General features: G+C 44.3%; 1 protein-coding gene across 25 annotated transcripts in view; it reads left to right on the top strand.

The window, feature by feature from the left end:
- OBSCN (obscurin, cytoskeletal calmodulin and titin-interacting RhoGEF) overlaps positions 1–13,692 on the top strand; it is a 182,985-nt gene that overhangs the window by 51,309 nt on the left and 117,984 nt on the right. For all 25 annotated transcript variants that reach the window (XM_063095249.1, XM_063095241.1, XM_063095247.1 and 22 more), the window contains 2 exons: positions 5,690–5,965; positions 9,892–10,167. In XM_063095249.1, the coding sequence (XP_062951319.1) occupies positions 5,690–5,965; positions 9,892–10,167 (552 nt within the window). The remainder of the gene's footprint in view (positions 1–5,689; positions 5,966–9,891; positions 10,168–13,692) is intronic.

Raw genomic sequence — 13,692 nt, 5'->3', positions numbered from 1 at the left:
TACTCTCTCGAAGGAAAGCAAAGTGGGAGAATTTAACTACCAGTGTGAAAAAGTACTGTAAAAGTATAGTAACGAAGACCACTGGTTGTCCATGCAAAGACAGAACAGACTGAAGAAACAGTCTAGTGAGCTCAGAAACAGACCCTTGCATGAGGGGATTTCATCACCCCCACCCTGAACCTCCCATCTTTTTTTACACCTGTGTAAGGAATAGAGAAATGATGGTCTTTTCGTAAAAGTTTTTGGGCCATTAAACCACATGGGAGAAAAAAGTTGTCTAGTGGCTTACTCCACAGATCAGGTGAGTTAGAGACCTCAGGGGAAGAAGGCAGCCCCCTCCACTTGGAAGCAAGCAAGGAGCATGCCGGGGTCCAGGGCAGCACCCCCTGCCCAGAAGCAGGCAAGGAGCATTCCAAAAACACCACTTCCATGTGGGTGGCCCACCACAGCCACCATAACAGCCACAGCTGTTGCAAAAGTGGCTTGCCACCACAGCAGTCACTGTGCAGGTGGCCTGCAAGATACTTGACTACGGTGACAGAAGAAGAGTCACCAGCAGAGACCGGAAAAAGAAGAGGATGTCTCTCTTCTCAAAGCCCACTCCAGAGTAATAGAAGAAGCAACTGCTCTACCAGATGAACTAACATCAGTGTAGAGATACTAGAGATATGAGAATACAAGATAATATGACACCACCAAAAGAATACAGTTATTTTCAAATGATAGACTCTGTAGATCAGGAAACCCTTAAAATGACTGAAAAAGAATTCTGAGCAACAATCTTAAGGAAACTGGACTTCCGGTCAAGATGGTGGAATAGACGGTCCCCAGTGTCACTCTCTCCCACAAATCAACCAATTTACAACTGTAAAAAGCAATGACAGCCAAGCTGGGGCCACAGGAGTTGAGGGGAAGAGGAGGAGAGACCTACAGAGTGCATGAAGGCGGGAGAAGGCACGATGAGAAAAACAAAAAACTGCTCTGACTGTTTCAAGTCCTGGCTGCTTCCAGGCTGGAGCTGCTGAGTGCACGGAGCAGGAGCCAGCGAAAGCCACAGCTGTGCCCTTGGGATGAAGTTGCTTGGAGGTGGCAGGGGAGAAGAGGGCCTTGGTGGCCCCCAGGCCAGCAAGACCACTAATAGGGTTCCCATGGACCCACATAGGAGTGACGAGCCACAACAACTGAAAAATAGGAGCCACTCAGAGTGTGGTGCGTCATCGCAAGGGACCGTCACATGGCCTGTCCCATGGGAGCTGTTTGCAGCACAGGCTGTGAGGGAGATAGGCCCACTGGGAGAACACTGAGGCACAGCAAGGACAGCTGATCTGTCCCCTAGTCAGCACAGGTCCAGTGAGAGGACACTGGTCAGGAATATAGAATTTCATGTGGTGCAGTGTGATGAAAAGACTCAGACCCAGACCAGAGTTTCTACATAACCCAGGTGCACCAGATTTCACTAGACCCAGAAGTACCTATAAAGTCAACCATTAAACCCTGAGCTGCACAAAAAGTCTCTAGGGAGTCAGAAGCAAAGCAGCAATTTAGCTAAACCACACAGCTCAAGTACTGGTCCCCACAGGAAGTTCCCCCATTTTAGAAGTAAGCAAAGGACAATGAAGTAGTTCCAGCAGAGTTTAAGTGATAGGAACAGCAAATAATCCAACACAGAGCTGAAAGAAAAAACAAAGTACGCACAACTGGAGACAAAGTTTGATATTAAGTAGAAAAGGTCTCATTTCACCGGAGAACACCTGTAACACCTAGAAGGACCGGAAGTCCCCTGGGCTACCAAGCCAGAAAGGGGGGAGGGCTGGGGCCTTGGCCATGCCCCTTGACACTCACAGCCAGTCCCGAGGGTGGGGATCAAGGACCTCAGCCACACACCCCAGACACGCACAGCCACCCCAGCTACAAGCACCAAGCACTGTAGGAAACGCCCTGAGCTCTCCTGAGCCAGGGCGTTGGGGGGCGAAGGGCCTCGGCCACACCTTCCAACATGTGCAGCCAGCCCAGCAGTGACTACTGAGCTGCTGATGGAAGTGCCCTGGGGTCTCGTGGGCCAGGGCAGTGGGGGGCCTCAGGCCTCTGCCACACCCCCGTGACAGTTGCATCCAGCCCAGTGATGACCATCGAGCCACTGCAGGAAGTGCCCTGGGCTCTCCCAAACCAGGGTGGTGGGGAGCTGAGGGCCTCAGCCACGCCCCCATGACACTTGCAACCAGCCCAGCGATGACCACCAAGCAGCAGGAAGAAGGGCCCCAGGTTTCTGAGCTGGGGTAGTGGAGGGTGAGGGCTTTTTCCACAGCCCCCTGACATCTGCACCCAGCCCGGCAATGACCAAGCCACCACTGGAAACCCCCCAGTCTCCTCTGTAGGAAAGAAGGGGGTGCCACAGGCCTCAATACCACTCCTTCTTCTTCCTCCTTCTTTTGTTCCATTTACTTCCCCTTTCTCCTGTACCCCATCCTCCCAACTGCTCAGCAACAGCATTGTAGAATGTAAAAAAAAAATTAATAAAATTACATTTTCTTAAAAAAAAAAATACACCAACTATGACCATGTTACCATTTACAGAACCAAAGACTGTAATTGTAATTGTCGTGAGTATTTCCTCATTATTTTGTTATGGATGCCTTTGTGTGTACATACACATATATTAAGCAAAAAATAAATAAATAAAAATAAAAATAATAAAAAAAACAACTTCAGGAATCTCACTGAGATGTGAGAAGACTCACTTAGACAACATAACGAAATAAGAAAAAATATCCAGGTTATGAAGGAGGAGATTTACAAAAAGATTGATACCAGACAGAAATATGTAGCAGAACTAATGGAACTGGAAGATTCACTCAAAGAAATAAAAAACACAACCGAGAGCTTAAGCAGCAGGATTGAACAAGCAGACAAAGGAATTTCTGACCTTGAACACAGTCTTTTTGAAATAATCCAGGTAGACATAAAAAAAAAAAAAAAGGAAAAAAGAATTAAAAATAATGAAGAAAATCTAAGAGAGTTAGCAGACGACTTTAAGTGCACAAACATCTGAATCATGGGTGTTCCAGAAAGGGAGGAGACAGGAAAAGGAATGAAAATCCTATTCAGTGAAATAATAACAGAAAACTTCCCAGTTATAGGGAGAGACATGGACCTTCAGATCGCTGAGGATCAAAGATCCCCAAACAGATTCAACCCAAAAATATCCTCTCCAAAACACATTAAAGTCAAACTGGCAAAGCTCAAAGACAAAGAGAGAATCTCAACAGAAGCAAGAGAAAAACATCAAATCATGTATAAGGGAGCCCCGTCAGACTAACAGCAGACTTCTCAACAGAAAGTCTGCAGGCCAGAAGGAAATGGGATGACATATTCAAAATACTAAAAGGAAAAAACTGCCTGTCAAAATTACTATACTTAGCAAGGCTGTCCCTCAGAAATGAGGGAGAAATAGTGTATTTTCCATACAAATAAAAGCTGCAGGGAGTTCACTACCACATGACCAGCCCTACTAGAAATCTTCAAGGGAATCCTGCATCTGGGATCCAAAAAATGATAATTGCTACCATGAATACACAAGACAGAACAAAACCCACTGGTAGGACCAAAATGCAGATGAGAAAGAGAAAGAAACTAAATCTTACCATCACAAAAAATCATAGTGACAATGAAAGAAGAGGAAACAAACTCTTAGTCTCTTTGGAAGATGACAGGGAAACAATTCGTTTTTCTAAAACTAGTAGGTAAAGGGAAGAGTCAAGCATTTATCCTGTCTTTCCTGTATGACCTGTTCCTCAGGGTGACCATAAATAGCTGCGGGGGGGAACATTTCTGTCTGTTGAAGTATCCCAGATAGTAAATCAAGAGGGAATAAAATAATTAGAATACAGTATGTTGCAAACCTCTGTTGAGCTTATGAATCTAGCCAATGATCATCAATGTCTGCTAACATCAGAGAGAGTCAGTCATACGTAATGGGCCTCTTGCTGTAAGCACATGCACCTCTGAAGCCAAATGTCACCTGAGTGAGACCAAGCCTCAGCCCCCAGCAGCCAGTCATCGCGATGTGCAGGGGACGGTGGAACATGTTGAATGACACTACAGGGATGGAGCCAGCAAATTCAGACCTTGGGAATCTTTATGGGGTCAAAGAGAAAAAATTAGATGCAGGAGGAACCTATAGATTAAAACAAACTGAAGAGACAGCTGACGTTGCAACCAGTGCAACAAGCAGAACTTGTTTGGATCCAGATGTAAACAAATCAATTTTAAGAAAGAAAGAAAGGGAGGGGAAGAGAATTGGAGAAATTTAAACCTGTTTAATGTTCGATTATGTTAAGTAATTATTATTGATTTTTTTTTTTTTTCTTAAAAGATGACCAGTAAGGGGATCTTAACCCTTGACTTGGTGTTGTCAGCACCACGCTCAGCCAGTGAGCGAACAGGCCATCCCTATATGGGATCCGAACCCGCGGCCTTGGTGTTATCAGCACCGCACTCTCCCGAGTGAGCCACGGGCCGGCCCCATTATTGATTTTTAACATGTGATTTTATAGTGTAGTTATGGCTTTTATAAAAGGGTTCTCAGGGCCGGCCCGTGGCTCACTTGTTACCCTAGCTGTCCTATCTGAGAGAGTGAAGATTTGTGGTTCCCTGGCCAGAGCTGCTGTTCTGGAGCCCCTTAGTAAAGAACTCATCCAACTGGTTTCGAAGCACAGAGCTCAAGTAAATTACACCAGAAGCAGTAAGGGTGGAGATGTCCTAGCTGCTGGTGAACATGCATGAACAGGTCCAACCAACTGTACATTTAAAAAAGTAAAACTAAACAAAATGAAAAACAAAAGCTGCTCGTTTTTCAGGACAAAAAAAAAAAAAGTGAGAGACCTAAGGGGAACAGGGAAAACCGTAACACTTAGATGCTGACATAGATTGCTAATAGACCTCAGGGTAGGGAAAGATTTCTGACACAGAACACAAATGCAGTAACTGTGATGGCATAAAATTACATACTGGACTACATTAAAACTAAAACTTGTAATTCTTCAGAAGAGACACCTTAAGAGAGTAAAACACAAGGCGCAGTGTGGAAGGTAAGTGCTCTACCATGTAAAGAGAACTCTTAAAAAATGAGTATGAAATAGACAGGGTCACTGAATATCAGGCAAAACACCTGCACAGTGACTCCACAGTGGGGCAAAACTAACAGCCAGAGAGATTGGAGAAGGTGCCCACCTGTGAGTCATCCGGACGACACACTAGAAGCCACAGGAGGTGCAGCCGCTCCCACCAGAGGCCCCCTGACAGCACTAGGAGCAGGGAGGAGCGTGGGGCCTCGGGGTCACTCAGGTGGTGTGAGGACAACGTGCCTTGCACAGTCACATGCGGTGACACTGCCGCCTCACTGAGATGGAGGTGCGCATGCGTCACAACCCTAGTCCGTCCCTGGAGGAGCCTGTGTCTGGGGGCCTTTCATAGCACCCCACTTGGAACGACCCATGGAGCAGGGGCAGGATGGATGGAGACATTGTGGTCTTTGTGCAGAGAGGTGATGGGGCTTCTCCAGGCCACACAGCCAATGCAGGGTCTGAAGAACTTTCTCTCCCCTGCTTCCCTGTCCAGGACTTCTTTGCCCCATGTGACAATCCAGATGTAGATGATGACCGTGACCTCGTATATCTCTCTCTGTCCCCAGAGCCCAAGGTGGTATTCGCCAAGGAGCAGCCTGCGTGCAGTGAGGTGAAGGCTGAGGTGGGAGCCAGTGCCACGCTGAGCTGCAAGGTGGCCCAGGCCCAGACTGAGGTGATGTGGTTCAAGGATGGGAAGAAGCTGAGCTCAAGCTCGAAGGTGCGCATGGAGGCCGCAGGCTGCACACGGCGGCTGGTGGTACAGCAGGCGGGGAAGGCGGACGCTGGGGAGTACAGCTGCGAGGCCGGGGGCCAGAGGGTCTCCTTCCACCTGGATGTCACAGGTGGGTCCTTTGGGGCACTAAGTTAGCCTGTTTGGAAGAGATGATGAGACTGACTAATAGCCACAATGAATCCTGGTGCTGTTGCCATTAGACTTCATCTCTTCAAGCGTCCCATGCTTCCTATTCCTGTTTTTACACACATGGCTGGGCCAAGTGAGTGGAAGGGGATGGGTGTGTATGGAAAAGAGCGGGGGCTGTTCTTGTATACCTCGAGTGTTGCTTGTGTGTGGTAATGCTTTATCACACATTCGTAGCACCTTCCCAGAACCTTCCTGGTATTCTTTGGTGTTCAGGGTTCTGGCTGTATCTGGCCCTTTTGGTCTGAGGTTGACCAGGGATCTCTCACCTTGGGCTTTGTGAATTTCCTTCTGTTGAATGTTCCAGCAGCTTCCACATCCCTCATCCAGCACCACATGCAGGTCCTTGCTAGGGAGAGATGTTTGCATTTCAATCAATTGGGATAAGGGGAAATTCCAGCCACCCAGTCATACATAGAATCACCCCAAGACTGAACTATGGGTTATCGAAGCTTTAGATGTTTTGGGACACTCCATCCTTTTTTCACATGGAGGTAGAAGTTATCTTTACACCCATAAAATCTAGGTCCATATTTTGTTGCAATGGCTGTGCAAAGTAAACAAAGACCAGAGGTTGGTAGATATGTTACATTTATAGATAGGTTTGGAATTCTCTTTTTGAAGTAAATCTTTTCTTCCTTTTGTCTTCAGTTAGAACATTCTGTGTCAGTATTCTTGGAGTTTGATTTATACACTCAGAAATGGGAAAGAATAAGTAGCTCACATGAAATCACCACACTTTAACGATGAGTTCCTCTAGTAACAGCCACTGTCTATAATGCAGTATTTATTTTATAGAATATCCTAATAGTGTGTCTGTGCCTCCCTGGATGATTCATAGAGTAGTCTGTGAAATAAATTTATTTTCTTTTCCTTTAGAGTGTCTTAATGTCAGATAACATAGGCTGTCATCCTACATTGACCTCTAGGTGCCATCATGTCACAGTTTGGTATTGTATCAGTATGTAATGGCTTTTGGGTGTGTGTAGATACCAAAAAAACTCACTCTGTGTCTTTGTCATATTCTATTTTAAAAGAATATGACAAATTATTTTATGGTAATAAATTTGAAAAGTTGTAACCATTTGGCCAGTTCCAAGAAAACATCAAAAATGACACGAGAAGAAATAGAAAACTCAAACAGTCCTACATCATTTTCAAAAATAGAACAATAAAAATTGTTTTCTCATAGAGAAAGGTTGAAACCCAGTGGATCTAGTGATAAACTGTACTAAATATTCTGGAATGAAATTATTCACGTTCATGGAGATTCTTCTAGCAAATAGAAAGAGGAAATACACTCTCCAAATAGGCTTCTGTAGAAACATAACATGGATACCAAAATATGAGAAGGAATGTAACAAGAATCCAAATTACAGGCCAATCTATTGTGGATATCAAGGCAAAATGTTAGCAAACTGAGTTCAGCAATACACCAAGAGGATAATATACTGTGCTGAAGGTCAAAGTCACAGAATGCAAGCCTGGTTTAGATTTAGAAACATGAGCAAATTACCATAAAGCATGACATTATCAGAGTGAATGAAAAAAAAAGTGATTATCTCAATAAATGTAGAATAAAGGCATTTGATAAAATTTAACATTGTAAGTCTAAAAGTAATGTTTGATAAAATTTAGCATCAATTTGTGCCATAAAATTCTTCACAAACTATAAATCAAAGTGTCCTTTAGGGCCAGCCCGTGGCTCACTTGGGAGAGTGTGGTGCTGACAACACCAAGTCAAGGGTTAAGATCCCCTTACCAGTCATCTTATTGGGAAAAAAAAGTGTCCTTTAATTCTATAGATGGTACTACAGAAAACACCAGGTAACTTTATATTTAAAAAGAACCTTGAAAATTTTCCTTTTGAGATAGGGAACAGACAAAAAAGCCACCTGCCACCACTTCCACTCAACATTTCAACATTGTACATCAGAGTAAGGAGAGAAATAAAGTAAAAGTCTTAACACTTGGAAAGCACATAAGTGAAATTAACAAATTATATGAATATCAATTCAGAAAATCCAAAAAATAAGTTATTAGACTTCGTAAGAGAGCTGAGAAAGATTATTGTGTAGAAAATAAATACACAAAATGCACTCCTATATGTACGAGCAACACTGTTGGAAAATGAAATTTTAAAATTTTTACAGTAGCATCAAAGGTGTAATATTTATAATTCCAAGTTTTAAGATCTCAGTGGAGGAAAATAGGTAAACATTTTTGAGAGACAATAAGAAGATCTAAATAAATGACTACAAATCCAGGGAAGACAAGTTCACGTCCAATCAAAATTCAAGCAAATGTTTTTCTTTGGGGGGTTGAAAATTGAGAAGCCAGTTCCAGTGATCAGACAACCATCTGCTCTTGGAGGAGAGCCACACGTGAGTATTAATCTACTAGATATCAGGATTGTTGTATAGCCACAGGAATAAAGATAACCGAGTCACAGGGCAGGGACAGTTATCAGATCAAAGCAACGGAATAGTGGGCTTGTAATCATGTCCATGAATAAGTGGATTCCTCCTTATTTTTAAAAGTTTTATTATGTATATTTATATTTACAATCACAGCCATGTAGGCAATGGACAAAAATTTTTTTTTATCATAAATGGTGATTTGATCATTTAAGCATATAAAAAATTGGATTAGTAATTCACACTACACTTGTAAGTGAACTCTAACTGGGTTATAGATCACGATATAAAAGGTAGCATCAGGGCCGAGCCCGTGGCGCACTTGGGAGAGTGCGGCGCTGGGAGCGCGGCGACGCTCCCGCTGCGGGTTCGGATCCTATATAGGACTGGCCGGTGCACTCACTGGCTGAGTGCAGTCATGAAAAAGACAAGAAAAATAAAAAATAAAAAAATAAAATTAAAAAAAATAAAAGGTAGCATCAAATAACCTTTAGATGATAACATCACGTCCTTAAAACTTCAGGGGAGGGCTGGCTATTTAGCTTGGGTGGTTAGAGAACAGTCTTATAACACCAAGGTCGTGGGTTCAGATCCACGAACCAGCCAGATGCCAAAAAATTACAAGAACAAAAAAACAAAACAAAAAACAAAAATACTTCAGGGGAAGGAAAGATTTCTTAAATACAACTCAAATACACAAAGCACAATGGAACAAGTTCTTATATTTGACTACACTAAAACTTAAAGTTTGATTCAACAAAGATACCGTAAGAGTGAAAATTCAAGTCACATAGATGGATAAGATATTTTCAAAATAAATAAATGTCATATCACTAGCTTTGAAATCTATCAAGTGCTCCTAAAAATGAAAACGCACAAAGAAAGGCACAAGGAAAAGACAGAGAATGCTATTGAAGATTGGGCAGAAGCCTGAACAGTGGCAGCACAGAAAAGTGAACACTGTGGCTAGGGAGACTGAAGAAGGTGTCCACCTTGTGAGTCGTCAGGATGATGCACTGGGAGCCACAGGAGGTGCACGCGCTTGCACCAGAGGCCCCCAGCTCACAGTACCAGTAGCAGGAAGGAGCATGGGGCCTCAGGGACACTCAGGCGCTGTGGGGACAACATGCTTTGCACAGTCACGTGGGGGACACACTGTAGACTCAGTGAGGTGGAGGTGTGCATGCATCCCTCCCCTCGAGAGCCTATGTCTGGGCATTTCATAGTGTTCCCACCTGGAAAGACCCAGGGAGTAGGTCCAGGTTACATTGTGGTCATTGTGCTGAGAGGCAGTGGGGCTTCTCCAGGCCACATAGTGCAGGGCCTACAGAACTTTCTGTCCCCCTGCCTCCCTGTCCAGGACTTCTTCCCCCTGTGTGGCTTTCCTGACTTAGATGTGACTGTGACCTCCTGCATTTCCCTCTGTCCCCAGAGCCCAAGGCAGTGTTCGCCAAGGATCAGCTGGCACACAGCGAGGTGAAGGCTGAGGTGGGGGCCAGCGCTATGTTGAGCTGCGAGGTGGCCCAGGCCCAGACGGAGGTGACATGGTACAAGGATGGGAAGAAGCTGAGCTCGAGCTCAAAGTTGCGCATGGAGGCCACGGGCTGCACACGGCGGCTGGTGGTGCAGAAGGTGGGGAAGGCGGATGCCGGGGCATACAGCTGCGAGGCCGGGGGCCAGAGGGTCTCCTTCCGCCTGGACGTCACAGGTCAGTCCCTTGTGGTTCCGTGTTAGTCTTGGTTGGAGGTGATGATGGGATTGGTTGTAGCTGCAAGGGACCCTGCAGGTTTCCCCATTAGACTTCATCTCTTCACTTCTCTCATCTCCCCGCCTCCTGTTGTGATGCCTGTGTCTGAGCCAGCAGATGGATGGAAAGGAAGCGTGTGGAAGGGTTAGGGGCCCTTCTTATACCCCTGGAGCAGTATTTCCACCTGTAATGCTTAGTCTCAGTCTCAGGTTGCCAGTACCTGCAGAACCTTCCCGATGTTCCTTGGTGTCCAGGGTCTGGCTATTTCTGGCCCCGTAGTGTGAGATAGACCAGGTGTCTCTCACCTGTGAATATGTGACTGTGCTTCGTTTGGAAGTTCTGGCAGTTTCCAGGTACCCTCAGTCAGCACCATATGAGGGTTCCCCGTTTGTATTAGTTAGTTTCTGTTGCTTATAACAGAATACATAGAACTAGATACTTTGTAAGAAAACGAAATTTATTGCTTGCAGTTTCAGAGTCTGGGAAGTCCACAGTGCAGGGAACACATCTGGTGGGGGTCTTGGTGGTGGTGACAGTGACCCAGGGGCCTCATGTGGCAGAGAATGGCTGAACAGAGAGAGAGATAACTCTTCACGCACTCTCCTTTTAAAGCCCTCAGATCCACGTCCCTGACCACCGTTATTGATCCATTCACTGCTGCACGGTCCTGCAATCCAATCACCTCTTCTAGGCCCAACCTTTCAATGACCATAAAAGGCTTTTCCACCCTCACCAGTTACAGTGGGGATTACGCTTCAGTGTATGGATTTTGGAGGACACAGTTCAATCAATCCACAGCACCCCTGGCCAGAGAGATGTTTCACTTTCTTTAAAATTGATAAGGGGAAATTTTGGCCACGCCTCATTCTTGGAATTATCTCAAGACTGAACTTTGAGTTATTAAGGCTTTAAGTGTTCTGGGGTGTTTTTCATTCCTTTCGCGTGGATCTGGAAGCTCTTTCTGCACCTACATGTGGCAAAATCTAGATCCAGGCTCTCTTACAGTGTCTGTGCAATGAGAACCAAGAGCAGAGGCTTGGTGGATATGTTCCGTTGGTACACAACTCTAAAGTCTGGAATTCTCTTTTTAAAGCAAATCTTGTCTTTCTTTTGTCTTTTTATCTAAATACGTTTATCAATATTTTTTTACATTCTAAGATATTGTTGTGGAGCAGTGAGAGAGAGGGGAAGAGGGAAAATGGGAGGCGGATAGGATAGGAGGACGAGCAAGGAGGGAGCGGGGCACGGTCAGGGCTCATCTGGCTCTGATCTGTGGGTTTTTTGTTTTGTCTTTCAATTCTGTGTTGGATTGTTTGCTGTTCCCACCACTTAAACTCTGCACTGGAACTAATTTGTTGTCCTTTGCTTACTTCTAAAATGGGGGAACTTCCTGTGGGGACCAGCCCTTGAGCCCTGTGGTTGAGCTAAATTGCTGCTTTGCTGCTGATTTCCTGGGGAAGGCTTTTTGTGCAGCTCAGGTTTTAGTTGTTGACCTTGTAAGCACTTCTGTGTCTTGTGAGGTCTGGTACACCTGCCTTGTGTGGAAACTCTGGTCTGGGCCTGAGTCTTTTCAGCAAACTGCACCCCCTGCAGTTCTATATTCCTGACCAGTCTCCACTGAGTGGGCCTGTGCTGATTGGAGGGCAGATCAGCTTTCCATGCTGTGTCCCAGTGTTACTCTGGTGGGCCCATCTCCCCTGCTGCCCCCACTCCAACACTTCCCATGGGACGGGCTGTGCACTGGTCCCTTGTTGCCTCCAAGCCTTGAAATGGCCAGAGTGGTCCTTTCCTTCTCTCATCACAGCTTCTCCTGCTTTCATGCACTCCGTAGGTCTCTCCTCTTCCCCTGAGCTCTAGTGGCCCCAGCTTGGCTGTTGTTGCTTTTTAATAGTTGTAAATTTGTTGATTGTGGGAGACAGTGACACTGGGGACCGTCTATTCCACCACCTTGATCCCTCTTGTGTCTTTAAAACATTTTGTGTCAATGTACCTCTTGGAGTTTGATTTATAAATTTAGAAATGGAGGTTAGAGCAGCATTATGACACCAAAGTCAAGGGTTTGGATCCCTGTACCAGCCAGCGGTAAACAAACAAAACAAAAATGAAAAAAAAGTATAATGATACCAAAATTTGACAGAGTATTAAGAATTGAAATCACAGACCAATGCCTTATGGATATCAATGCCAAAATCGTATACAAAATATTGGCAAAGTATATGGAGCAGTGTATAAAGAGCATGATACACTGCAATAAGATCATAGTGTAGAAATGCAAGTTTTACTTAGCAGAGCATTAGAAGATCAGTATAATCTATGACATGTAGAGGTTAAAGGAGAGGAAGCATATGTTTACTGCGATACATGCAGAGTGAAAGTGCTTGATAAAACCTTTACCTCATATTGGGAAGAGCTTTACAAAATCTAGCAAACAGTCATGCTAAAAGTTTTCCCAGCACATGTCACCCTTTCACATGAAACTTTGAAAGCTTATTTTTTTAAAAATTGGGACATTCCAAGTGGGCCGACTGTCACAACTCATGTCCAACATTGTTCAGCCACTAAGGAGGAATGTAAAATAAAGGGATACGATTTGGGTACAATAGAAGTGGATTTCACAGATGATATGATTATTAACACAGAAAATAGAAAAGGTAAATTTTTAGAGTCAGTAAGAGAGTTGAGGAGGAATGCCATGTATAAAAATATACAGAAAACACTTCCATGTCAAGAGATTTGCAACAGAGAGTTGGAAATGACATTTAAAGAGAAATATAATGGCATCTAAGGTACTGTGCTTTTAATTCCGTGTCTAATAAAATATGTTTAGGGCCTCTATGGGGAAGTATTAAATATTGTAGAGAGATGGTAGAGAAGGTAGAAATCGGGTGAGATACACATGGCAGACATGAAGATATCCATTCCTGATCACAATCAAAGAAAAGTTCTTTTGAGAACGTATGAAAATTGACAAGTTGATTCCAAGAGCCAAGTGGAGCCCAAGCACTCACGAAGAACAAAGAGAGAACATTATCTGCCGGATGTCCAGATTTCCTATAAAGCTATAGGCAGTGCAGACAGAGATAAAAAGACCAAAGTAACACAGTAGTGAATCCAAAACCAGACCCATGCATAACCAGATTTTTTTTTTCACCCTGGTGCTACTGTGAGGTACAGAGAAAGTAAGGGCTTTAACATAAGTGGTGCTGAGACCATGCCACCCCGTGTACGCGTGTATGCAATAAAATGAAACATGTCTCCCTCACGCCATGCACAAATACCAACTCCAGGTGCATTAAAGACTCCAGTGTAAAGGTAAAACAAGACAATGACCTTAGGATAATAAAAATTATAAACAGTGTATAAATGCACTCACCACAAAGGACAGATCAACATACTTGCCTCTATTAAAATAAGACCTTTATATCATCAGAAGACACCATAAAAGAGTGAAAAGGCCAGGCACACAGATGGGAAAGATATTTACAC

The sequence above is a fragment of the Cynocephalus volans genome, chromosome 4 (assembly GCF_027409185.1).
Source record: "Cynocephalus volans isolate mCynVol1 chromosome 4, mCynVol1.pri, whole genome shotgun sequence".
NCBI classification, from domain to species: Eukaryota; Metazoa; Chordata; class Mammalia; order Dermoptera; family Cynocephalidae; genus Cynocephalus; species Cynocephalus volans.
The sequence above is the reverse complement of the archived record's forward strand: the minus strand, read 5'-3'. Positions and strand labels throughout refer to the sequence as shown.